General features: G+C 41.0%; 1 protein-coding gene across 17 annotated transcripts in view; it reads right to left on the bottom strand.

Annotated features, from left to right (window-relative positions):
• Window positions 1-27587, bottom strand: part of EYA1 (EYA transcriptional coactivator and phosphatase 1) — a 294427-nt gene that overhangs the window by 18365 nt on the left and 248475 nt on the right. For all 17 annotated transcript variants that reach the window (XM_019726030.3, XM_074318728.2, XM_019726026.3 and 14 more), the window contains 5 exons: window positions 6205-6263; window positions 5938-6098; window positions 4814-4928; window positions 4570-4691; window positions 702-802 (listed from right to left, as the gene is read on the bottom strand). In XM_019726030.3, coding sequence (XP_019581589.1) covers window positions 702-802; window positions 4570-4691; window positions 4814-4928; window positions 5938-6098; window positions 6205-6263 — 558 coding nt within the window. The remainder of the gene's footprint in view (window positions 1-701; window positions 803-4569; window positions 4692-4813; window positions 4929-5937; window positions 6099-6204; window positions 6264-27587) is intronic.

Below are 27587 nucleotides of genomic sequence, written 5' to 3'. Positions count from 1 at the left end.
ACCCTGAGTGCCAGCCTCCGGAATGTGGTCCCCTCATCTTTCCCCCTTTTAAAAATGCTATAAAGTACATGAATGAGAAAGCTTTTGCTAAGGAAATGACAGAATGACACTTGAAAGGATGCAGAAGAATAAAAAGGATGAGAGACTAGTGACCTCTCGTTGGGTCGCTCCCTTCTCCCTTTCCGAGTCTCTCAGGAGAGGCAAGGCGGCGACCTCCTGTTCTGATAAAAGAAGGCTCAGCAAAGAGTCCTGCAGGCCAACTCGGGCCCACTGGCAGCGCCTTCCTGAAGTGATGTGTGGAGGGTTCTTAGGTGGCATCCAGCGCAGGTAGCACACGGTTTTAATAACCTGGCCATGTCTGCCGTGGGTGCAGAAAGCGGCATGAGCGCAGCACATGTGGTATCTCTGTTCTGGCTGATGGCCACGGCACTAAGCCTTCTTGTCTGCTCCCGAACAGCAAACCAAAGCCTACACTCCATGAAAACCAACCATCCATGACCCCTGGGCTTGCGTACACCCCTTGTCCTAAAGATCACTTTGTATTTAAGTCTACACTGCCCTTTTTTCAGTGCTTACGGTTCTGGACACATGCATAATAATGTGTTTCAGAGACATAGAACGTGTGTGAATGATCCCGCTCTAAGAATCTGGAGGACTCGGGGGAATGAAATGGCACAGGACACACCGCCTGCGACACTCACCTTTTTTGCTCCTTGTTCTTCTTCCACACCATCGCCTATAACGACGTACACCACTTTTCTTCCAAACCTTTGAATTATCCTCTCAAAACAGCTTTCTTTTCCTAATGAACAAAAATAAATGACAACAAATGTCAAGATGGGCTACAGCGCTGGACTTTGGTTATATGAAATGCTTTTCTCATACTTGTAATTCAACGCTCACCTACTTGTGTGACTAGGAGGGTACTTTTGCATGCCATCTGGGTCGCATGTGGAAGAGCACAATACATTAAAATTGTAACTCAGGTACCCAGGCGTCCCATTTTCTTGGAAACTGACCATTTTAGTACTCTTTTCCCAAGGAGTCACTTATTAAACCGCAGTTTGGAGGGAAAAAGGACTGCTTTGCAGTCACACTTTTTCCTACAAGCTGAGCTTAAGCAAAGGCATGTGATTCTACAACATATTTTAAAAATGTTTCCTGATCTATCAAACTCAGAAAATGATGTCTGATTCAAAGGCTGTTGAGAAGCATGGAAAACAATGGAGAAACCACACACTGGAATGAGTTTATCAACCCTTCATTTTCAGGCTGGGATTCTCTTTGGATTCAAGACTACTTCATAAGCCTAATGTGTTTACCTGAAATATTCTTGTAAACCTGTTTCTGAAATAAATGTCGGGTAACTTGGGGCCCTACAGGGAGGTCATGCTTGCCGTACCCAGGCATCTAATGTTCAGTAAAGCACTTTCCTAGAGGAAAAGTGGGTGCAGGTAACAGAATACCTTTATCTATCTATTCTTTCCCATGTCATGACTTGGCTACACTCTCAGCACATCCCTGCTGTTAATGCAGCCATTGTTGCTTCTTAGAGAAGAAACTGTTGTTCCAGGTCCTGGGCTGCCAATAGGGTCATTTTAATGGACAATGGGCAGTTTATAGTTTTCAAATGTGAATGGCTGAGCGAGGACTGCATCTCTTTCAAATAAGGATCAGATATACACGCGAACAAATTGCTTGTTTGCTTAAACAAATGTCTGCTTTATATTTGTATTTTGCACTAAAATCTCTACTTTGCATCTGACCAAACGAAATAGGGCCAGCCTTATTCAAAGGATGTAATTTCAATGCTTCTTTAGTTGCCCACTAAACTGTGAAATATTAAATCACTTTAAGAAACAAATACAAAGTATAGTTTTCACTGCAAAAACATACAACCCCAAACTTGGACGTCATGAAACATTTTCCCTCCTTAGAGGGACATGTTAACGTGTTTTTGCAAAGTTTCCTTTTCCTGGAAAACGGGAAGGTAAACTTAATGTTTTGTAAAGGTGAAGTGATGGACAAAACAACTCCCACCTGTATACCATCTCCTACAGGCTTCATTGTGAATTTGGGGTCATGTAGACATTTCTCACAATAAAGATTTAAAAACTGAAGCTGAATTTCAGAAGCTGATTTGAGGTCTTATCTGAAGTTTTCTTTCTGATAAACCCATTTTTGTTGAAAAGACATCATAGCTCAGCTACATAAGATACCAGTCATTTGCTCCCAAGACTTTGCTATTTTGTCTACAGGGAAAATTCCTGGGTTTTCTGCATTAATCATTTTATGGCAAAATTAGCACTAACTATAGGGGTTTTAATCTTAACTTTGCTTATTAAAAATATCATTGAAAAGTATCCTACTTCTGGTTTTGAGATAATTTCTACCCCACCACATATTTTGAATTCTAATTTTTATTCTGTGCTGAAAAAAAAAAGTCCAATATTACAAGCAAAATTCTCATTAAAAAATATTTACTTGATTGCTATTGTAATTCCCTGTCACCCTCACATTTTCAAATTATTTGGGATTAAAGTTCAATGTGTGTGACATAATACACTGCCTGTTCTTTCCTTCTGTCCTATATTCCTCTTTGGCATTTGTTCTGACTTTCTGAATTTGTTCTGAATTTGTGCTGATAAAACTTTACCTTGGATCCCTGTTTACAAAGCACAATATGATTCCTCTTTACTGACACAAAGAGGGTAAACACCTGACTTAATGCAAACTGACTGCTATTTTTATGGGACAGGAGAATATTTGAAAATTCTGGCTTTCTCAGGCTACCAGGAATTCTATTCTATTTGGTACATTCCTTTCTTTTTATAAGAATTCCCTGGCATTCTGTTCTTGGCCCTTCTCAGGTGTCATCAGTCATTCTCAAATTCCAACTATTTCCAACTTCACAGGGGGGCTATCGGAATATCCCATAGGCTCCTCAAACTCAACATTGGTAAGATCAAACCTTTGTCTTTCCAATCAACCCTGATTTCCCCACCAGTTAATAGTGTCACCACTGACCCAGTTGCCTAAAGAAACCTTAGTGGCAGCCTTCTTCAGAATAAACTACCATTATTCATATATTTCATTCAACAAACACTGAGCACCTACAATGTACCGGGCACTATAGCTACAGTGATCAGCGCAAAGACAGACTCAGCTATCAAGGATATTATGGTCTCATAAGGAAGTCAGACTATGAACAAATAATTGTATAAGCGATTTGTTAGTAATGATTTAGTAAGTTCTTTGAAGAAGTATAAAAGTGGAGAGTGAGACCTACAGGGAATCCATTTCTGTCCCTTTTTCTTTAGAGTTGAGCAGCCAAAAACAACCTTCTTCCCACCTACCAGGATACTCCAACCCCTTCCTCAGGACTCACTAAAATAACATCTCATTAGGGTGACATACAAGGCCATGTATGACTAGACCCAGGTCTACCTTTTCAGCTTTCCATGAACACTGAAGGGCCACTCAAAAGTCCCTCAGAAGGGAACATGTTTTAATTTCTCTGTCCCTTCGTTCTCACTAGCCTGTCGACCTGGTAAACTCGTATTTATCCTTCTATACCCAGCTAGGATGTCATTTCTCCCCTTTGGCTTTCACTGACACTTGACCTCAGCTTTCTCCTGGGTGGGAGTGAATGCTTCCACTTTTTCAATGGTGTGCTCCTTCAGGCACTTAGTGGTAGGACCACTTCCCACCCCAAGCATGTGGAAAGGTGTCTGGACCTTGGAATCAGAGATACCTAGTTTGTCCCTTATCTTTATTAGCTATTAACTTGAACAATTAAGTCTCTAAGCTTCAGTTTTCTCATTTGTAATATGACAAGGTTGTGAGATCAATTTTAGTATGCAGAATGCCTAGTATAGTTCTGGGTATCTAATAAATACTTGGTAAATGCTCTTTTATATACTTCTTTATTATATTCGATTTATTTAGATGTCTGCTTCCCCTGCTAGATAGTGAATTCTCTAAGAACAAGAGTTGTGCCTTCTTTTTTTATCCCACTTTTATTCTGTCTTGGTTTATATTCTAACTAAATTTCACATTAGTGTTCTTTCTCCAACTATGTTTCTTTCTTGCAAAAACTTAATCTTTTCTTGTATTCCCATAACAAAAATGGAAACTCAAATGTTTATGCATTTTGAATTAAAATGAACAAAAAATAGTTCCAGCAATAATTAAAAGAGAGCTGTGATTACAGTTTTAGTTTCTACTTTTACATCTCTATACTATTATTTGTTTTAGCTTATAAGATATTTTTGTTGATATTGCCTAAAAGAAAAATAAGATAATCCAGAATTGATTCTAAATTGACTACCACTAAAAAGTATAATGTTAGCCAGTAGTGAAATTTTCTGATTAAAACTATGTGGATTATGATTTATATTTCTCTTCATGTCTAGAGCCAATTTTAACAGTAAAATTAGTTTAATTACTCTAGTTTTTCTGAAACCCAGCATTCTGAAACAATGCCTCATTTACTGCCTTCCATTTTTACCAGCCTGAAGGAGAAGAGTCAATTATAAAACAAATCAGAACAAAACAAAAGCAGCTCACCTATTTTAGTTGCACTGTAAATATTTTCTATTGGAAATACAATTCCTAATCCATAGAGCAGGACTTTCGCCAATGCCGGGATAAGCTGAGTAGTTGTTACTAAAATATTCACACAATTCGTCCTATGAGAACAGAGAGAAAGAAAAAAAAAAGACTGTTGAAAAATAAATCTCGAAACTGAATGAACACAAGCAGAGCCCGTTTTCCAGCAAAGGCAGCACAAAGTGACTTGGGGAGAGCTTACCGGGAATGAATGAGCGTGAGTGCTTTCAAGGCCAGGGTCAGCCAGGAATCTGTCAGGGCTTCGATCTCAGCCCTCAGCTGCAGCCAGGCTTCCCTCTTGGCCGGACCCAGCAGGCCTGTGGATTTAAAAGCACAAACTACTTCCTTACCGATGCGTCTATTCACCTTTATCAATAATAAACATCCAACGCTACTGCTACTACCATCCTCAAGCTTTATAGTACACCACGTAACTTTTCACATAGTAGCATTCATTTGATAAATCTTTATTTAGTACTGTAGGAAAACACCTATGTGTTTGCGTTCCTAGCATCCCTCTTTCTGGTTAGAGAAGGCATCTCTTCTTCTTGGGGAGCCTCCTTGCACCCACTCCTCTAACCATGTAGTTGGGCAGAGCCGACCCTCCCTTCTGGCTGCCAGGGTAGGCGTATGACCATGGCTTGGCCAGTGCAAGTCTGTCTTGGAGCTTTTGCTGAATCTGTTGGGAAAGACATTTTCCCACCCAAGGGAGGTACTAAATGGGTAAAATATACACCTGGATCTACCTGTGGTCCTTTTTGCCACCTTCTGAGAGGCAGTGATCTAGAATGACTCCTATCCAAAGGAAATCCTAGGCAAGAGATTCCCAATGGTATGATTTGAGCCTCTGATTTGAACTTCTGCTGGAAACCAACACCACCCCCAAACTTTTCATTAATAAGCCAATATATTCCCTCTTGCGCAAAAGCCATTTGGAACCACAGTGTAAAGATCCAAACTAACACAAATGTCTGCTTGGTAGAAAGGGCTTTATGAGCCACCTCAAGTCGTTTGGGCGAGTGTTGTTCATCCCACTGTACTGGAAGGACAAGTGGAGGTCACAGAGGTGAAGGGACTCACTCCAGCTCACGCCACTACTGGTAAATAAGGGGGCCAGGCCTAAACTCATCTGACTAGGACTGCTGGCTCTAGGCTAACATTTTTGTCACTAAATTACAGTAGAATAAATCACTGGTTCGATGACACTATCCTAGAAAAGGCTATTATATCCCAGAAAGTGTGACAGAAGAGTGTGTGGTACTTTGAGAATTTCACCTAGATACTGTCTTAACTAACCCAGCGCGATTACTGGTGACAGTCACTTGCCTCCGACATTATTCTTGTAAGTGTTGTAGATCTCTTTTACTCGTCTGTAGCGGAAAGCCAACTTTCTCATCCAGTCTACACCGCCCCGCACGCCGGTTGCCAAGCATAAATTAGCGCTGGTGGCCGCAGCAGGAAAGCCATCTGTTCCAAAGTTATATGTGCTATTTAGATGCAAGAGAAGCCCAAAGTTAACCAAAGTTCATCTTAATTAGCTGAGCTGTTAAACTATAAAATGGAGACAACCACTTTGTGTTGCTATGGGCTCACCTCAGGTCCTGGCCATTGTCATCTGAAGAGACATCGTCTATATGAACTTGGTCACATTCCTGAAATGCAATTAAAATGATACATGTCAATTTTCAAAAATCATTTACTTTTTTTTAAAATTTTTTTTTTTAACCACACAGGGCTATTTAAATCCCCCAAACCCCCACCCCCAACTTTAATTGGACTGGTTTCCAACTATGTCAATCAGTAGGTGGCAGTCTTGTTAAAATGGCATTTTTTACCTACTTCAGGTCCTCTTTTAATAATATCAGAAACGAGCAATGTCATTAAGGACTACTGTGATTCGGCTTCAAAAAACACATTTTTGTGTTTAGAAAGGAAAGTGATTGAAAACAATTAGCATATGTGTCCCATAAACCTCAGGTACCTGAAGACATCATGCTGCTCCAAGCTGATTCAGTCAAGGCCTCGGCATAACTGAAACCAGACATTTCGGTAAACGGAACATGCTAGAAAAATTAAACCTGATGCTAACTGCCAATGAAATTATGACCTCTGATTGCTGTCGAGCCACACACCAACACAGCCTGAGGCCAGTGTGCCGACGAGCCCAGACAAAAAATCTGTTACTGGTTTGCCATTGATTTGAGAGATGTGAGTTTCATTCTCTCTCTCTCTCTCTCTCTCTCTCTCTCTCTCTCTCTCTCTCTCTCTCTCTCTCTCTCTCTCTCTCTCAGGAAAAAAGCATGGGAGACCTCAAAACCCAAATAGAAACAATCAAACCATGCACTGTTTTAATTTTTTTTTTACTTTATTACTCTTTTTTTGTTTATTTCATTATTGTTACATCTTTAAGTACTGGGTTTACGAGTTTATTTTAGAATACTGTTATTTGAACAGACCTGATTTGGACATCGCAAACCATGTGTAAACTGTTTGGAAGAGGAGGCTGTAACCGTGGGCTAACGCTACATTGGACTGAGTTCACATTTTTGCACCTGTTAGCATCTGAGCACCCTGTTTCTTACCTCTGGGTCCCCAGTCCCTCGCATAGTCGTGAGAAGAGCAGATCTCACAGAACTCAATAGAGCAGAACCCAACAAACATTTGTTGCACAAATGAAGGCACATTCATTTGGAGACGGCCAAGGTCTCCAATCCAGAAACAAGTAACATACACTTGGCATGTTTTAATATTTCCATCATGATTCTTCTCTTTTCAGTCAGGCTCCAGATATCCTAGAAGCCTCTATGATACGTATTTCCATTAAAAGTTTTAGTTAAAAAAAAAATTAGTAAAAGAAATTTCCAGGCACGCATCCTCTATTTTCAAAGGTCCTTCTGATGAAAGCTCTGGTCATATTTCCTATATAGTTCATTTTATAAAATCCAACCTATGCCTATAGCACTTAACGTTCAATTTGTAGCAAAGATGACACACGTCAAGCACCACCGTCAGAAGGTGTATTTTTATGTTGCTGGTTCCTTCCGAACAAATTCTTTTCTCTCCATGGATTTGTGAGGAAGGGAGCAGGAGATAGAAGTGGAAAGAAACTCAAACCAGCTGTTGCCTAACAGAATTAAAATCCTGACCCCCAACCTCTTCTCTAAAGCATCTATTTTCCAGGCAACCCTCTCCCAGCAAGCAGCAAGTTCCAAGGAGGAAAAGACTTTGACCTTGTAACCCTCTCCGGCTCTCCCGAGGTCCATAGCCTCAGATAAGAAAAACGGAAAAGCCAGTCCAGGAGGCCTCACGGGTGGACGGTGAATTTCACATTTTAAGAACAGGTTTTCCATTCCTGGAAAACATGTTTGGGAACTTCTCAGCGGTTCTCATTCGATCGTAGTTCAGAAGACAAACGCTAGTTGTGTTGTTTTTTGACAACGTACTTCTTCTGGGTTTACAGAGTTACTAAACCATCAGGAAGAATTTCTGCCACTTAAATATATGGTGAGGGAAGGAGAACTGACTCTGGGTGGTGAACACACAATATGACACATATAGATGATGTATTACAGAATTGTACAGCTGAAACCGATGTAACTTTACCAACCATTGTCACCCCAATAAAGTTAAAATAACAAGCAAAACAAAAGAATTTCTGCCATGTATCGAGTCAGAAATACAACTTTTTATGTTGTCGGTAAATGACTACCTTTAGCATATCTGGTTAGTGTTAAAAACAACAACAAAAGTGAACCTCAGAAACCCTCCCTCAAACAAACAAACAAAACCAAAAGGCCATAGTGATTTTCTCTCTTGGGAAAAAGAACAGAGGAGGAGGAGGAAGCTGAGGAATTAGAAGGGGAAAAGGTATGTTAAAAAGAATTTAATCCAAGGAATCCGAATTGGCCTAAAGTTACTGGGTTGACTCTAGGAGTGGGGAGAATTCCTTGGAAAAGCAAGCTAAGAGGCTTTTCTTAAGCGAATGAAGCTGTAAATACCCTTTACTAACAGAGAAGTCAGTTATCTAACAGACTGAGTCCATGGCCGCTGCTGTCCTGCCCTGCCCTGTGTTTCTTTTCTCCTGCTAGCCTGATTTGAGGCTTTCTGGCCCTGGGCTGAGGCCCTCACTTGAAGAATTGTTTAGTATCTTGGTCAACTCTAATTAAGTGCCAAAGGCTCCAAGGTTTTTACCTGCACACACCAAACCCACCTCACAGGGATTTGATTAATGCAGTTTGGTGTGGTGGCAACAAGGAAATCCTACGTCTGTATCAGGAGAATTTTTGTTAGCATGATTTTAATGAGAACTAGATGCCAAAATCAAGAGCGTTTTTAAAAGGTCTAATTAGCACCTCAGGAATTTAAAAAAGTCATTAAAATGTCAGTGTAAAATGTGTTTTGGGAATTGTTGCCCATTTTACTTAACAATAAAAAAATACCATATTGCACACATTTTGAATCCATAACATACATACTGAAGATTCATTACCCATAAGTCTTTGTATGAGTTGACGAATAATGGTATAAATGTTTTGGGAAATCTGCTGTGTTTTTTAAAAATCTTAATGAGAAAACTGATGCTTACTTACAGAAAGTTTTAATTCCTCAAAAATGGAGAACATGAAGAGCATATATATTTCTCAGCAGGGCTGAGTAGGTGTATTCGCTCTCAAATTACAAACTGCAGGTCCCTACATTCTGATAGCCGGAAATCCTATTTCCTCCATGTTGATATCCCCTTCTCCCACTTTGCAGAAGGCGTCTTGCTTTCTTTGTTTGTCTTAAGAGCCTAATTTTAGGTAGTTACTTCTGCTTTCTGGACCTGGGTGTTTTTCAGTTGCCACATTTGTTTTAAACCCAGCAAATTAGATAACCAAGGGGGGGAGCTGAAGGGGGTTGGCCATTGGAACAACAATGAAGTTTTAAAGCCTCCCGGGAAGAGTCTACAGACGCAGAAGACAAGAATGGAAGCTTCCCATCGTTTCAGGAGCCAAACATAGTCCTAAAAACCATACTTGGTACTTAAGACACGGATTGCAGAGAACATACAGAATTCCAGGGGAAAATGCATTTCTCTTCTCAAAAGACTGAATGTGCTGAAAATGTACTTTGGAAATAAACTTCCCAAAGTTTCAGGATAGGGTTTGAAGGAGCTCAAGTCATTACTGAATCCCAGTCTGAGGGCCATTCACATGGCTCGGGGCCACCACTGCCAGCTTAGTCACTGAAGCATAGGTTACGCCTTAATCTGTCCTCTTATGGCTTGAGATGCACAAAGGGCCCCTAATGTGTTTGGGTGTCTGGCCTGGGGCCCCAGTTGGGGCAGAAGTAGTAGTTCCCTTGAGTGACTAGTAGATTTTGCACACAGCAACCCACCCGAGCTGTTCATTTACTAATTCGTGTAGCTGATTATTTATGAAGGGGCTACTACGTTCTAGGTGCTTTTCTAAATGCTAAGGACATACCGTTTAACATTAAAGACAAAAATCCTTCCCACTTTGGACCTGACAGTTTAGTGGGGCAGACACCCAAACAAAAAAATATGCAAAAAGTACAATATGTCAGATATTGGTAAGTGCTAAATAGAAAGAAAAAAAAGTACAGCAGGCATGGATAATAGGCACTGCTGTGTCGGTATCTGGGGAAAGGCCCTTGCAGGCCAAGGAAAGAGCAAGTGCAAAGGCCCTGAGGCAGGAAAACCTCCTGTGCTGGAGCATGATGCAGGAGGGAGGAGCCAGGAGGAGAGTCAGAGTTACTGGGGGAGGTGACAGCAAGGAGCTGGCTCTGGAAGTCACCTCGAGGTATGAGTCCCTTGCCCTCAAGGCACTTACAGTTTAGCAGGAAAGACTGAAGTTAACTAACTGCACAGGTGATAAATTACAGTTGTGGCACGTACTGTAGACCCTTCCTGGAACCCAAAGGAACACACTCCCGCTGAACGGCAGAACTGTTTAGTCCAAGAGGGTGGCGGAGGTCTGAAAACCTGAAATTATATTTTGCTACATCAGGGAGGGACAGCACGGCCCACAATTTAGCCTTATTGCTTCTGTGACGAAAGCAATAAAGGGAATAAAGAGATAAACGGTGGACTACTAGAGATGGTTCCCAATCACTGAAGCTGTGGTAATAGAAACAAAATAGAGCTTTTTGACCCCAGACTGTCAATGCCTGACCTCTACTTCTGATGGCTGTGGGGTGAGAGAAGGTGGCACTTTTTGGGAAAGTCATCCTTCTCTCTAGGAAATAGCCTAGACTCAGAGATTCAGTGCAACCCTGGAATTAGTGAGCAGGTCCTAGAGAGAGGGGAGAGAGAAGGCTCTGGAAGACAGTTTTCTTTACCCCCCTAAATTATAGATGCGAGGCTGGGCCAGGTGGTGGATAGGGAACCAAAGGCAGGGAAAGAGTTATCTTTTATTACTAGCCTTCCAAAGGGACGTCAAAATCCACAACATTTTTTTTTTTTTTTTTTTTGCATAAAAGCTCCTGTATCGAGTAGATAGCAGAAGAATATATACTTAATGCTTCTTTCACCAGTTTTCAGAGACACAGCGCAAGGAGACCCGAGGAGGAGTCACTGTGATGATCCGTCACTAGGAAACGTTTACAATTAATTACGGAACTTAGATCCGGCCTTGGGCCCACTGTTCCCATCCTGAGGTTGGGCCCTCCCCATCTGTAAGTCTTAAAGCACCAGATACACACCACATATTAGCACTCCGTCACTCAACTGTCCTCTGCTGACACTGTGTGTCTCCTCCTTCCCCTAAAGGATGGCAAACGGTGTCAGCAAGAGTCCTTTCTTAGACTTCCGTGGAGTTCCCACAGAGGCAGGCACACGATTCTCCCACTCACACAGACACCTATTTGTTGTTGAGCTAAATCATGTTACTTATTTGTGGTGAAAACAAAATGGTATTTCATGTTATAACCCATTGCATAGATGAAAAACGAAGACTCAGCAAAGTTGAATATTGAAAGGTAAGTGCTATGACACTGGGCCTCGGACCCCCTAATTCACTGTTCCTTTCCAGGCTCCCTCAAATTCACACGATGTAGACAACTGCCATGACCTAGGTCCTCTGTGACTCATCAGTTGTTGTCAGCTTAGGGGGCTCTGGCTCTAACACGTGCCCATCCCTTCCTCTGCCCTACCCCTCCCCATGCCCAGTATGAGTGATCCCTGCCCCTTCCAGCCTGGAGCCTGGATGGGAGACCCTCCCCCCCAACCCCATCCTCCAGTACAGGCGCCAGCCCTTCACCTCACCACCAGGACTTGAAATGATTGGTACTTCACAGGTAAACCCTTCTGGATGGAGAGCCATGGTGGTAACTGGGTCTTTGGCAGGGGTAGAGGGCACACAGTGCAACCGTACGTGGTGAGAGCACAGGTATTACCCTGACTTGGACACAGCATGTCCAAAGTAGGAAATCTGAGGCTCAGGAACAAAGGGCGTGGCCATAGTCACCGCAGAGGAGATGAATGAGGACAGATGGTGACATACAGGGGTGCAGCTCCCAGTGTTACCCGCACACCTCCTCTCTACACGACAGACTCCTACAACACCTTTCCCATAAGCACCACACACCAAACAGCCTGAGTTTCCCCTCACCTGGCCGCACTTATGTTCCATGACCTGTGCTTCATAGAGGAGCAAAATACATAAAATCTGCAAGCTTCAGTGACTTCTGCCCCTCCGTTCAGACATCCACGCACTCACGGGGCTGGATTAGAAAATGCTCACATGGATGCCTGGGGAAAACAGCCAACACGTGGAGCAGCGGAACAGAACACCAGCTCTGCAGTGGGGAGTAGGAAGAAAGCCCCATGGGGCAGGACCTCACCGCCATGCGGGAAAGGCAACTCGCTTTCAGAACTCTGGTCGCACTGTTCTTCTGCCTTTTTGGTCGTTATATTTGGCATTGCAACTCACGCTGACCTTTTTCTGATCCATCATCATCTCAGGCCTTCCCAGGCCGGGCCACAGTCACGTTGTTTTGGACTAAGCCCCGGGAATGACTCCGATTTTGTACAGGGGCTCATATGCAAAATATTAAGTTATGGCAGAATTTTTCTGCAAATATTTATTCTGCTTTGATACCGTAGTGGTTATACTTTCCCCCCAAGACTTTCACTTGTGCCATAATTATGTAAAAATATACCCTACCATTCAAGTGAGTTTAGGAAAATTAATACAAAGAATTAAGACAGTTACAATGGGGCTCACTCCCTGTGCCAAGCTCAGTGATGTCACAGCCAGGACGCTGAGGCGCTATACCTCTGAACACGACACTAGAAACATAAACTCCACGTAAACTTGAAGTCTTTGAATAAACAGAGACTCTAAGAAGACATGGAGGCTGGCTGCACGTTACGAAATGGAACAATATGAAAATGTTACCAACACGTCTTGGGAGACGTTGAGTTACACAAACCCAAATTCTGCTGACCAAGGCTGTATTTGCTCCATTTTCCAAATTTACCACGAGAAAGTTAACACCATGCTGCCAACTAATTGTTTCAATACCTTCCTTTACAAAGTAAAAATGGAAGGAAAAAAAGAGTCGCTGGAGAGTGAGCTATTTTCCTTGTGTCTCTACATCAGTGTCTATTGAGACCAGCTGGAGTTGGCCACAGAGGAGGAAATGACGGTTGGTTCTCTGTCCCCTCCTAGCTGTCATCGTGCAATTATATCCAGCCCACCCCCCTCACCCCCGCCCCACTCTGACCCCCCACCTCTGAACAATATAGATACTTGCCTCACATATTAGACATCTCCAAGTTACTAGAAAGAAGTTTTCTTTTTATTTCTAAACAACAACAAAAAAACGATTCATCATACAGAATACAGGAATATTTCCTGTATGTTAGAGGCAAGCTCACAGATCGTCTGAAAGCTTTGCAAGGCATCAGCACATCCTTTAAAAAGGAAAAGGGGGTGGGGAGACATCCCTTGTGGGTCTGGCCACACTACCCTCTTTCTCACAGACAATCTGTACTGTTCGGATGGCATTAGAGTGACCACTATTTGAGTGACAGAGGTTTCAAGGGACTGATTTCCATAGCGGGTTTTGGAAATAACTCCCGACTCCCTAGATTTTTTTTTTTTTATAACTTCTTTGGAAAAATAAGGTAAAATGGATCATCCCGAGAGATTCTCTGTGATTCAGAAATTCTACGTAAGGGGAAAGGGCGGGGGCGGGGGGTGGGTGGTGGTTAAGAAACAAGCCACTTGATTGGAAAGATGGGAAGAATCCGGCTTTGAATCATGGACAACTAGATTCAGTGCATCAGTCTTTGAAGTTAAGAAAGTCTGTCCATGACTTAGGACATCTGCAGAAACCCTGTTTCTACTTGCACATTTCTCCCTGCAAAATGGAGACTATTCAATCAACACACTGTGTGTTTATACTGACTGATGTGGAATGATACCATTACAACGCGCTTTCTAAAGGTATGTCCGGACCCTCACTGCTCTTTCAGAGATGTAATGAAGAGCTTACATGAGGCTGTGCCCTCGTGCCCAGCATGGACTGGCTGAAGCCTGTATCCGGGGCAGTGTGGAAAGGCAGGGGTGCAGCTCACAGCCCCTCAGCGGTGGCATTTGGCTGGGCGGGCAGGACCTGTCCTACTTGGGTACCCACCACAATGCTTCCTTGAAGAAAAGGGTGCAGGTTACCTGTGGCGAAGGCACAGGAGATGAAGAACAAAGGGAGTTTTTGAAACCTGCCTCATTTATTTTGTTTGCCAATTTGGGGAAAAGTTAAGGAATTAAAACCTACCTGCACAAATTGAACTTGCAATTCCCACTCTAAACTATCTACTCAGCACACACAACGGAGCCAACATGTATTAAAAATCAGTATTTACGTAACCCTATTTGTTTTGATAGGAACAAGATGACACAACTATAGAAGCCAATGGGGGGCGGGGAATTTTTCAAATCTTAGAAACTGATTAAGAAGAGTTTTAACATCTATTCTTGAGATTTAGTAATAAGATCCAACTTGTGGGGACACACACTGTTTTTAATTATTACTTCTTACTCACAAAGTGGTATTTTAATATATTTAATGTTACAATATCCTGTAGGGATTATCTACACGAGAGAGATATTTTACTAGAATTATGTTTACGTTAGCTAGACCCAGGTATTACACTTGCACTCAACACCCAAGATGTGAGTGACAGCAGTTTCAACAAAGGTAAGAGATTAGCTATTTCAATCTGATTCTGCTTAGACGGGTATTCATAAAATATTTAGAGAACAAAATCTTTACTGAAAGTAACTGAAGACGGCATATATTCAGGCAAAAGATAAATTGAAGTGCTTCAGCTATGCAGTCACCTACGCACAAAGTTATGGTAAATATTTAAGATCACTAAATAAAACTTGACAGGACTCTTAAGCTTATTAGTAATTAAGAAAAGATGTTTTCAAAATTTTTAGTATTTTCTTATAATATTAATTCCTTTTAAAATTTGCTCATTGAAATTAAGACGTCATGGTAATACCATTTGCGCGTGTTGCTTCAAGAATTCCAGAGGAATTACATGAAGATAGTTCCTTCTTAGCAAGCAGCACAGTGTTAAAAAGTATGATATGTCAGTGTCACACTGCTTGGAGTCCTTCTTTCTCACCATGAATGCCTTCTTCACCACACAAGTATATTAAATGTATCTGTCTTTATTCACACTCTCAACCTTAGGGTGAGGAAAAGACAGTCTTATTCATGAAAGCCAGAAAGAACTAAAAATAAGCTTTTAAAACAAAATGGGCTTATTCAAAATGGTTCAACGAAGTGCCTCTAAAAGTAACGGATTAATTGATAATTGTGGCATGTGTTACATTTGATCTAATGATACCAACACTTTACAATTCTCTTCATTTTTTAAAAAGGTAGGTTATACAGTGACTACCTGATATCTAATGCTATGAGATCCATCTTTTATTGTTTATGTTTTGTGCAATAACAGCTCAATTAATTTCAGGGTGCTCTACACCCCCTACCACATGGTTAATATACACAGAAAGCTTATGCCCAAATGCAAAGCTTCATTTATGGGTCAGCTGACATAAGAAGATATGGCCTTTTACAAATTTGTATAGGAACCAGTGAAAATGCGACTACTTTCAAATACGAAATAGGGCTGTGCATTATTAGTATTTGTGTCTGAGAATAGGTCACACTATAGTATACAATTTTATCATATCAATATATTTTTAATTGTATCACATATTTAAAATAAAGTATTAAAGTAAATATTAAAGACCAACATAATTACGAAATAACTCGCAACCTTAAAAAACAGAAAACTCAGCACATCTAATATAAACATCGTTCTTCTAAATGTCAAGTCAGAACCGCTCTTAAGAATACGCCTTTGATTTACTGCTGAAGTCGTTTCTCAGTTTTCCATGGGTTTGCTCATCATTTTGGGGAACATAATTTGTCACTGGCAACAGTGTTCTTTGTAACTCCTGTCACCTTTCTTTTAGATCTATTATTCCTGCTGAGCGTATCTACTAAAGAAGAATTTTTCATAGTGACACCAACGCTAGTCTTGCTGTGAATAATCACAGTCTCATAAAAAAATCATTCTTTTTATTGCAAACTTGCTGCCAGACACATGGAAAAATACCCAAACCAGGAAACCTTTTTATCCCTTTCTGCACTCGCTTTCCTATAACCCTCCCTGCCATTTGAGGAAAAATGAATCATATACTAATTTATTCACAAAAGAAAGTGTTTCACTAGAAGTTTCAATGTATACAGACTATTTCTGTTTTGACTCCATATAAAACAATGAACTAAAGCTGTTATATTGAATAGGTCATATTTTTCAGAGAGGTTGCTTTTCTGGAGCAATTTTTCACTCTAGAATTAAATATTTGTGACAAATAAAAGTTCCAGTTTATCAGAATTCCATGTCTATCGATTCATCTTTATTTAACTGCAAACCTCATGTCAATACAATTTTTAAAGAAATAGTTGAATATAACTGGCTTTTTAAGCGACTTTTTCCCTTTTTCAGGGGAGTGAAATTGGAAAGTTTGAAAGCGATCAGTTTATGAACTTTAGTTAACTTGTATCACACAGCCAGATGATTTTATAACGGTAAGAAATACTCAATTTTTTCTAAAAGAATGTGTAGCTCAGAATGACATCCTTAGTTAATAAATTAATAAAAATTCTCCAAGCCCGTTTCCTCTGCCATATAATTATCACTGACTCTGGAGAGAAAGGTATGCAGCACCCGACACAAGCACTTAAAGCAAAAAAAGTTTGCCTTGAGCTGCATACAGGAAGGTTCCATCATCACCTCCCCTCACTGTCAGCCCCTCATGGGGAAGTGAGGACCTCGGAGGGGGCATTTGTTTACTTAAAACGTTCTCTTCTCTTCCAAGTATCGGTGGGTCTGAAATTCTACCCCCTGAAATCACTCCTTTTGAATCTTCTTTTATAAAATAAAGACTGCAGGTAATGGGAAATTAAGCTCCATTACTTTTGGTGTGAACTGTCCTGTCTGATACATTTCCTCCAGCATGGGGAGGTCTGATGTGCCCCCAAAACACTGAGTGTCAGTAGGGGAAGGGCAGAAGGAGTGGATGGATGGAAGGAAAAATCCGGTCCACACTCATATTCTCACTCCCTCTAAAACCGCCCTTTTCTCCAAGGTTTAATTTTTACAGCAACAAATAATAATGTTTGGACTATTTACATATTATTCAGAAAAGTACTATATTATATACCATTGATACAGCATTAATATTATGTTTTATGTTAACTGTGGAAATAGATCTAGACAATACGTAGGACACACATTCTGTCTTCTTTCATTCATTTTGTCGTACATTCAACTAATAATGACTGGCCATCCATTTACATATACATGAGGCACCAAGCACACAAAAATAAATGAGATGCAGATTTTTCCAGTAAGGTTTTATAAACATGGGGGAGGGCTGGAGAGAGAGGGTACAGGTGAGCGTCACCACAATTTTCTCTCAAGGAAGGAACTGAACGTTTTGCAAAGCTATGAGAATGGAAAATGGAATTCATCACGCTGTTAAGTCCTGCTTTCAACCCCTCCTTTGTGTCCCCTTCAGGTGCATTTTTCTCAAAGTGGGTTTCGCTGTACCAGGAAATACAGTATTTCTGTTTCTGTCTGTCTGTCTCTGCTTTTTAACAAGAAGGTCTTCAACAGATGCTTTAGAAAAATTAAATTGGAAACACTTAATACATCCCAATGCAATGGAGCACTCCAGGGCTTCTATTGTGAGCCTTAAGCTTGCCCGTGCAATGTCATGTCGGTCTGCATAGCCTCCACGTCCCATTGCAAACTGCACCCTCCTGCCAGGCTTAGTCTCCTAGGCTGGCTTCCACGTCCCTCCTTTCTCCAGACAACAGTTTACTGCTTGCTAGAGTGCCTTCTCGCTCCTTTTTCTCCTGTTAGGGCGATGTTCTCTGCTACCCTTTAATTGGTTTCTTTACTTTTTCAACCCCAGATGTATGCTCTGTAACCAACTATCTGAATAATGGCAGTGACAATTATTGAGAGCCTACTATGTGTCAGGCACAGCACCAGGTGTATCACATGTTATTTCCAATGCTCCCCAAAACTCCCCATTTGAGGGATAAGCAAATGAAGACATATGTAGGTAACTTCTGTGTATCCCACCGGATGATAAACTCTTTGAAGGAAACGAGGACTTCTCATGGGTCCTTTTCTCCTTTTCTGTTCTCTAAACAGAATTCGATGTCTGCCTATTTATTTTCTATGTGGACCAAGTCCATAGATGCTACTGAATGAAACCTTCCAGATTCTCTGATTGACAGAATTTAGTTATAAAAGAATGGGTGACCCAATCAGAAGTTAATCGATAATGTTACTACCTTACGTTGCTGAAGTGTTAAATGGTAGTTTTAGGAAAATGTATTTATTTCGTTGGATTATGAAATGATACATACTCACGTAGAAAATTCATGTAAATCAGAAAAGTACATAAAATAAATTTCAATTCCATCCCTCAGAAGTCACCACTGTTAACATTCTGCCCTGACCCTTCCGATCCTCAGATCGACGGACTTCACTGTCCAGTTTCTCATGTTCTCCGCAGAGCTTACGTTTTAGTAGGGAACACACAACACAGAAGCAGGTAAGATCAGACACGTGTTTTGCAGCTACTGTTTCCCTACACTCATCACCATGTATACAAGATCTTTGTATGTCAACCAATCATCCTTTTAAATTGCTGTATGCGATTCCATTTCATGCACATTTCATATTTCTTTTAACCAAGCAGTGGCTGATAGTTTCCAATATTTCCTAGGACTATTAACGTTTGTAGAGCAACAACTGTCAATCCTCCTTACAACTCTATTCTGAGCATCTGAAAAACGTTTGGTGCACAGCACAGCCATTGCTTAATAAGTGTTTAAGTAAATGCTCACTGTCCTGAACCGACGCAGACATGCTCATGACATTCATTTATCTCTTTAGGTTACACTGTATTTCTCTCAACTGATAGTTTTAATCACTCAGATCTCTGAGCCTTCTTCATTCTGTTCCTGATGCTGAGAACCCTCTTCTCTAAAGCCCACCCCCTACAGCTCTGTTGATTCCTGCCAATCATTTGACGGCAGTGTCCAATCACCCTCATCTTTCTGAGGACTCCTCCTTACACTGAGCTCACGTGATTTTAAGCCCCTTGAGAACAAGACCATCATCCTGTGTATTGTCATTTCTAAAAACAGTGTTACAAAGGTCATTTGTTTCTTACCTCAACTTAAATGGTTATACATTTTCTCTTGGCTTGTGGGAAAGCCCTGGTCCACTTCCATAAGGCCGTGGCTGGTTATGAGGCGTGATGTCAGCGCATGACCATTTGAACAGGTATGTGATTATCAGCAGAATGGATTATGCATTTTTGTCACTTAGAATTTAATTTGCCTTATATTTCAAAGAAAGTAAATGTTATGATTACTACTTTTAAAAAAGAGAAAATATTCTTATTTCACTGCCTACGTGACATGCTCACCTATGTGCTAAACACTACCTTTCAACTGTTAATTTTCCAAGCTACTTGCTTTGTTTGCTTGGTAGAAATGTCGTAGCTACAAGTCCAGTAGGATTGCATTAATATTCCCACCAATGAAAAAGGATGGCATCTTGGACATAAGAGCGCCCATTCCCTTTCTGACAAAATGCCAAAATCGGAAGCTCATTCTTAGTCAATAATTTTCGAGGAGGCAAATGAATTTACAACATAATGTTGATCAAAACCAGCATCTTCTCCCCCTGCCTGGCCCTCCACCTGCCTTACGACGGGGCACGCTGTGAGCAGCCAGAAGAACCCAGGGTTTAGACAGCGTTTCCTTCGAAATGCTGTTAGCATAGCGAACTGAACTGAGTCCAGATAGAGGCTCTATTGTAACTGCACAGAAACGGGAGAAGTCTCCAGGGGCCGCAATTTAAACACATTTGGGGGAAGTTGAAGTTACAGGCTTTCTCTTGCACTAGTCAATTAAAAAAAAAAAAGAAGAATTCCTTTCTCGACTAAGCAAACTTCCTATGAAGGTAACCGAGTAAAATCTGGTTTTACAAAGTAGGGACTCTCTCCCAGATTGCAGATTAGTGGGCACCTGTCAAAATCAAGAATCTAAATGAAAGGTCTGTCATATGTGACACCAACAGGTCAGTTTCACGGGATTTTTAAATAAACTGACAGCCATCCAGCCAACTCTGTGAATTTATTTCTCTTTAACAAGAAAGGGAAGGTAATTCTGTTGGGTGAGGCCCACTGTGTGGCAGACAGTGGCCTGGGCTCCAGACTCTTGTTGTCTCCTAATTGCTCAGTGCCCGGTGCCATCTGAAGCTGGTTAGCTTGGCTGTGTGGAGGACACACGCGAGTCAGAGCAAGGACTGACTCAGGTCGCTCCATCCCTGAAGCCTCCCCTCTTTCCTCAGACCACACCGCCTCCCCGCTGCTTCACCCATGGAATGAAGAGACACACGAGGGCAAAACTAGGAAGACAGCTTGCTGGGGGGGGGGGGGGGGGAGGTGAATGATCAGTTTGTTAGCATGAGCACTTTTGCTTTACGTGAGTCCTTTAATTTTCGGAATCAGCAGTCTTCAAGATACACTTAGATTCTGTATTTCCACAGGAAAATTTCAGCAAGGGACCCCTGCTCTGAGATCACTTTTCTTTTTCATCCAATACAGTCCTCCTGGGAATCTTAACCAATGTCATTCCTTAACCAGCTCATTTCTCTTTTCTGAGCTCCAGACCTGTACTCACAGCTGCTCGCTGCAGCCCACCTAGATGTCCAATGCACGCTTCACATTCAACGTCTCAAAACCAAATTTAGCATCTTCCTCCCAAAGCCAGCTAATGTTCTAGATTTTCTTTTTTTATGGCTACCTTGTTGCTCACACCAGAAACTAAGACTCTTGCTTCCCTACCCCCTATGCTGAATCCATTTCTGCTCCTGCATTCTGTTCCTGCAAATCAACCCTGGTGGTTTTTCACCCAGGTTATTATTCACTGACTCCACAGGCACGCAAACCGTGACCTTCATTATGAAATCCGACTCCCCTAGCCGAGTGTGCAAAGCCTTTTATGATCTGGTTCCAGTCTCCCTTTCTTATCTCACAACGGCTCTGGGTGTGCTCTGCATTTTACACCCACTCAAACTCCGTTCCTGAAGGCCACGCTCTGTCACACCAAAGATCTGTTTCTTGGGAAGCCATTTCTCTAACACTCGCAGCCTTGCCACCTCGCCCCCAGGCTGGGTGAGACGCCCTACCCTTGGATCCACTGCTGCCCTATGCATCCCCATCAGTCTGGTGACCATCCTGTGATATAACTGTTCTGCTTTGTCTCCATCAGGCATCTGGGCCCCTGGAGGGCAGTGAGTATGTCTTACCTCTTCTTCTCAATGCCTAGCAGAGCATCCAGAATGGAGCCAACAGGAGTAAATTGACAGCACAGAGCTTTTCTCCTCTGTAATGCAGGGGCTGCTAGAATGATCTTTCTGTCTGTTCAACAACAGGAATTTATAAACACATGTCTGTCTGTCCACTGCCTGCCTGCCTATCTAATGTACCGCCCTCCCTCCCAACTTTTTCAAAACAGATTTCAGGTTGCTTGAGTAACTGCCATTGGTAAGACATGGTGAGAAACAAAGCTTTCAAAGAACACACCAGAGAAAACCCTGTCACTGGGCTCTGGGATATCACATCTATGTGTGACAGCCCTAAGATGCTGCTACTTCCGTCACGTGGCTGAGAGGAATCACTGTCATGTAACGCAACCAGAGAGGTTTAGTGCAAATCATTTGTAACGGGAAGCCCTTGTTTCGACCTTAGCTTTCCTGTTACCTAACCAGGTGGCTTTGGGCAAAGGCCACTTCCTTTCCATGCCCCACAGGTGTCAACTGGAAATGAGGAGATGGAATTCAGTGTCCACAGAGAATCCAAGTCCACCCTTTTTTACTGATGTGAGTAGAGCTGCTCCAAAGCCTGACGCCTTCCTGCTTCTGGTTTCACCAAGAAGGACCAGTAGCAGGAGCCGGTCAGTGTGAGGGCCCCGCTGCCAGGGGCGGGCGGCACCCAGGGAGGGGCCCCTCTGCTCGGCTGAGAGACTTTGGTTCCATGGGGCAGATGCCACCAGCAAGGTCCATGAGCCATCCTTCTGAACACTAGCCAGACTTGGATAAGGAGAGGAAAACTCAGCACAACCAAAGAAACACGTGTCTTTTTGACACGATGCCAACATCCTTCTTTCCTATGAAGGGACAGCACTGTGTGATGGAAGCCAGACACGGGAGCTACTTCGCTGCCAACAGTCACCCCCCAACCCCTCGCAAAACTGGGAGTGGGAGGAGGATGTGAACGAGGAAAGAGCAAGAGAAGGACGCTGTGGTGTGCCTGGAACCATCTGTACTTGCAACCTGAAGATGGGCTGATGTTGTTGCTATTGCTGGTGTGATTCTGTTGGAATTCTACATGGGAATTTAGGCTGCGCCCCACTGTCTGTCTCATACCCTTCATTTCCTAAGCCCTCACCCCCTCTTCTTCCACACAGCCCTACCGCCCAGGGTTTCGCATCAGACGGCACTCCATAAACAATAACAGAAGCTCGGACTTCCGCTGCGCTTCCTGAGTGGCCAGGCTAGGTCTGTGCACATAGCAGGTATTACCGTACTGAGTCCTCACCCTGACCCTACCAGGTGGGTACTTTCATTGCCCAATTTTACAAACTGCAAACTGAGGCACAGAGGGGTCCCTCTTGAGTGAATGAATTCATGAGTTCAACCTCTGCTACGTCTAGAACTGTAACATATTGCATTTCCCCGAAAATAAGACCGGGTCTTATATGAATTTTTGCTCCAAAAGACGCATTAGGGCATATTTTCAGGGGATGTCTTATTTTTTTCATGTACAACAATCTACATTTATTCAAATACAGTCATGTCTTCTTCTTCTGGAACATCGTCATAACATACTAAAATGCGTCTGTCTGGCTGACGATCTTATTTGGGGTTAAGACCTTTTAGGGGTAGGTCTTATTTTCGAGGAAACACAGTAACAAACCACATAAATATAGGGATTTGAGTCAAGGTGGAATAATCATGATTACATTCAATCATTATCTAATTGTAAGACATCTTAACTGTAGAAAATAAAAATATAAACAAAATTCATAGTTTACTTAATGGTACTATTATCCCAGTACCAAGATAAATCTTTTTTTTCATTGTAAAACTATTTATTATTTGTAACATTTTTAATGTAGAAAACTTTTTATCTTCTTGGTGCTCATTAGCGTCATTAACAACCCGTGTTCTTTGCAAATCCAACAACCACTTCTCTGTCTTCATCTCACTCAACTCCAGCAGCGTCGGACATAGTGCTACACCAACTCCTTGCTCCCGAAACCTTGTTCTCTGGGATTCTGAGATTCCTCGTGCTTTTCCACCTACTTCATTGTCTATTCCTTACCACTCTCTTGCAAGCTCTTCTGTCTTGGTTCTATTTCTAATTGTCAGAGTGTCTAATGCTCAATCTGAGGCCTTTTTTTTCTCCTTTGTGATGTTATCAGTCTCATGTTTTGGTGACTCCCCAAATTGTAACTTCAAATGTGCCTCCTTCCTCTGAGATCCAAACCCACACGCACATAATCTCGACTTGGATGTAGGGTACGTATTTCAATCATAATACGCTCAGTGCAGAACACATGAATACAACTCCTCCCTGACTCTTCATCTCTGATAATGTAACCCCCCCCCCCCCCAACCAGTTGCTCAGGCCATAGCCTAGCGGCCATCCCTGATTCTGCGCTCTCCCACATCTGAGCCGTTAGCAATCCTGCAACGTCTCACTGGGTCCAGAACGGCTATGGCCTGAGCCCAAAGCTCCCTGGCTGGCTGCTGCCATTGCCTCATTAGTCTCAGTGTTCCACTCTTGCCTCAGGCCTCATAGGAAAACCAGAGTGATCTTTTAAAAGTGCAAATGCTAGTCTGTCATGTCCATGCTTAAAACTCATGACGTCCCATTGCTATTAGGAAACAAATTCTACTTTTTTACCACAGTCTGTAAGGCCCTTCATGATCTGGACCCCGACACGCTCCCCCACCACCCATTTCACTCTGTCCCAAGCGCATCGGTCTTATTTCTTGAAGGCACAGAACACGCATTCCCACCTCAGGGCATTTGCACTTGCCATTCAGCTGCTTCCCTCCCCACTTCCTGGGTTCCTCATAAATGTCCTCTCCTCAGACACCTTTTCCTGAACATCTCAGATAAAGACGATCCACTCCAATCCACGCTTTATCCATTACTGTTTGATTTTGTTCATAGCACTTATCTCTACCTGAAATTAATTTATTCACAGTGTTTATTTCCTACTTTCCCTCCAGAGTGCTAACTCTAGGAGGAGAGTCATCTTGACTCAGTCAGCACTATCTCCTCAGCAGCTAGAACTGAGCCTGGCACTTAACAGTTAATCGACAAATATTTATTGACTATTGAATGAAGGACAGAAGCAACAAGGTATAAAGAGATTACAAAATGCTATGAGCATCTAAGTTTTGGAATATCACAAACAGCATTTATAACTTCATCCAGACTGGCAAGTTTTTATATACAGAGGGTGCCAAAAAAATGTCTACACATTTTAAGAAAGGAAAAAAAAAAAAAAACTGTGTTAAAATTGTAACACTCAATATATACCAATAACAAAAGATGAATACAAGTCATGTGTATACATTTATTTTTGGCACCCCCAGTATTTACCTCTAGTTATTTTTTTAATGTCAGAGGTGCTAGACTCAGGGTCATATTGTATCATTTATTTTGTAGATTGCTTGGTTTTAAACTTCAAGTTATATCATGGTAGCTTTAAAAAGTATATTTCCCTCCAGTTTTTCTTAATATGCCGTCATTTAAAAAAATAATTTGTTTTTTAAAGATCAGTATTAGGTTCACAGCAAAATGGGGCAGAAAGTACAGAACGTTCCCATATATGCCCTGCCCCCACACCGCACAGCCTCCCCCACTCCTGCCATCTCACACCAGAGTGGGTACATTTGTGACAATCAACGAACCTGTACTAACATGTCATTATCACCCAAAGCCCTTCATTTACATTAGGGTTCATGCTTGGTGTCGTACATTCTATGAGTTCCGACAAATGTACTCACGTAATGATGTACGAGTATATTCACCATATGGGATCAGACACAGTAGTTTCACTGCTCTAAACATTTCCTTGTTCTCCAACCTATTTATCCCTCCCTCCCCCCAAGCCCTGGCAACCACTGATCTAAAAAGATCTAAAACTCTCTCCATAGTTTTACCATTTCCAGAATGTCAAATACTTGGACTCACACAGGATGTAGCCTTTTCAGACAACGTGCCATACATTTTAACATTAACGCTATATTGTATTGTACAGCCTACTTTTTAAACTTGAAATGAGCCACAAATACTTGCATATATTTAATAATCTTAAAACAATTTTCCATGAGGACGTACTGTATTTCATTATTAATCTATGTTTTGATATTTAAAGTATTTCTATAGGTTAGCAGGAAAACACACTATGTAGGAGATACAGCGTGGGGTTGAGTGGAATTCTAGAAAGTGTTGGACCTGGGTTAGAATCTGCCACTTAGTAGCTGTGCACCCTTAGACAAGTTTAGTTCTCACTACCCTAAGCTTCTCTCGACTCCTCCATAAAATAGAGATGATAACGGTGCTTCTATCATAGAAATGTCAGGGTATTAAGTGGAGTGATGTATGCAGAACACTGAAGACAGTGCTCACTGAATGCTTTTCTCTTGTGAACTGGCTGTCCTTTGCTCATTTCTTCTAGTAAGTCATTTCTTTATGTTTCTTTATGTGTTGTAACAATGTTAATTCCTTATTTATCAGTTATAATTGTGTAGTCTTTTAGTATTATCTAGGGCTTTCAAAAATAGTATTTGTTGTCTTCCCTGATTACAAAAGAAATAAATATATGCTATAGAGACTTAGGAATACGCAGAAAAGTACAAATAGGAAAATAATAAAACCTCAAATCCCAGACAGAATTAATGTTACAGTTCTAGAATATATCTTTCCATGTTTTTTGTCCCTCCATTTATTTATTATTCAATACATATTTACTAGGTGCCTTCTAAGGGCCACTGTGCTAGAGAGAAAATTGAATATGTTATACATAGGACATGCAATTTTTTAAAAACAGAATTGAGAACAAACTATATGTGCATGTATACTGCTTAAAATATTACTTTTCAAAAATTAACTTTTTACTGAAAAAAAGTACGTATTACAGTTTGATGAATTTTCACAAACAGGATGTACTCATGCAATCAGCACCAGGCTAAGAAAAAAAAAAAGATGAGAATTCCATTATTTGGAAATATTTATTATAAATACTTTTCTTTATCTTATTAGTAAAAATTCCTGGATGTATAATTAGGGCAAATGGTATCACCCTTTTCTAAGGCTTTTGATGCTTGTTGCCAAATGGCTATCCAAAAAATTCCTGTAAGCAACGTGAGATCCCCTTTTGGTCTACTCATATTTTCTGTGTACATTTTATTCTTTCATATTTTAACTCGCCTGTTTCAGCATATAAATTGAATAATCCATTCCTGCACTGTTAATTTGCTTGGTTTCATTTAACACCTGCAATATTTTTCTACAAGTCGAGTCTGTGTGTAAGCTATCTTTTCTGGAATGACATACTGTGTTTCCCCGAAAATAAGACTTGGTATTATATTATATTATATTATATTATACCCGGTATTATATTTTATTATGTTATAGCCGGTCTTATATTAATTTTTGCTCCAAAAAACTCATTAGAGCTGATGATCTAGCTAGGTCTTATTTTCAGGGAAACACGGTAGTTAGTCCAATGTCAAAGTTAGGCCAAAATAAATGTTCATAATATTGTAGAATTATATAGTATTTAACATTTTGTAATTATATTCAACATTTGATTTTATAATTATATTTAACATTTATATTTAACATTTGGTTAAGCTGGATGCTATTACCACTCTTTGTCAAAAATTTTCTAGGCATTTTTGCCTATTTACCCCTTCAAACAGACTGTAGAATAATTTTTTCATATTACACAAAACAAAAGGAAAAGAAATCTCATTTATTCAAATCTTCCTTTATAGCTCTCAGTAAGATGGCATCGTTTTATACATATATTTCTTACAAATACTTCTGAAGTCGATTACCTTTTATCTTTCCTTTTTAAATTATTTTCTTTTTGTCTTATAGTTACTGCTGTTCTAAAATTATTATTTAATTAAAATTTCTACATGAATGCCTATATCAGAAGGCTACTGACTTAATTTAATTCTATAACCTTTCACTGTTCTGAAGCCTATTATAAATTCTAAGACTATTCCAATAGATTTTCTTCAGCTTTCTATGTATATCAAATCT

Source organism: Rhinolophus sinicus, chromosome 7 (assembly GCF_057876585.1).
Source record: "Rhinolophus sinicus isolate RSI-liver-muscle chromosome 7, RSI-T2T, whole genome shotgun sequence".
Classification (NCBI taxonomy): domain Eukaryota; kingdom Metazoa; phylum Chordata; class Mammalia; order Chiroptera; family Rhinolophidae; genus Rhinolophus; species Rhinolophus sinicus.
The sequence above is the reverse complement of the archived record's forward strand: the minus strand, read 5'-3'. Positions and strand labels throughout refer to the sequence as shown.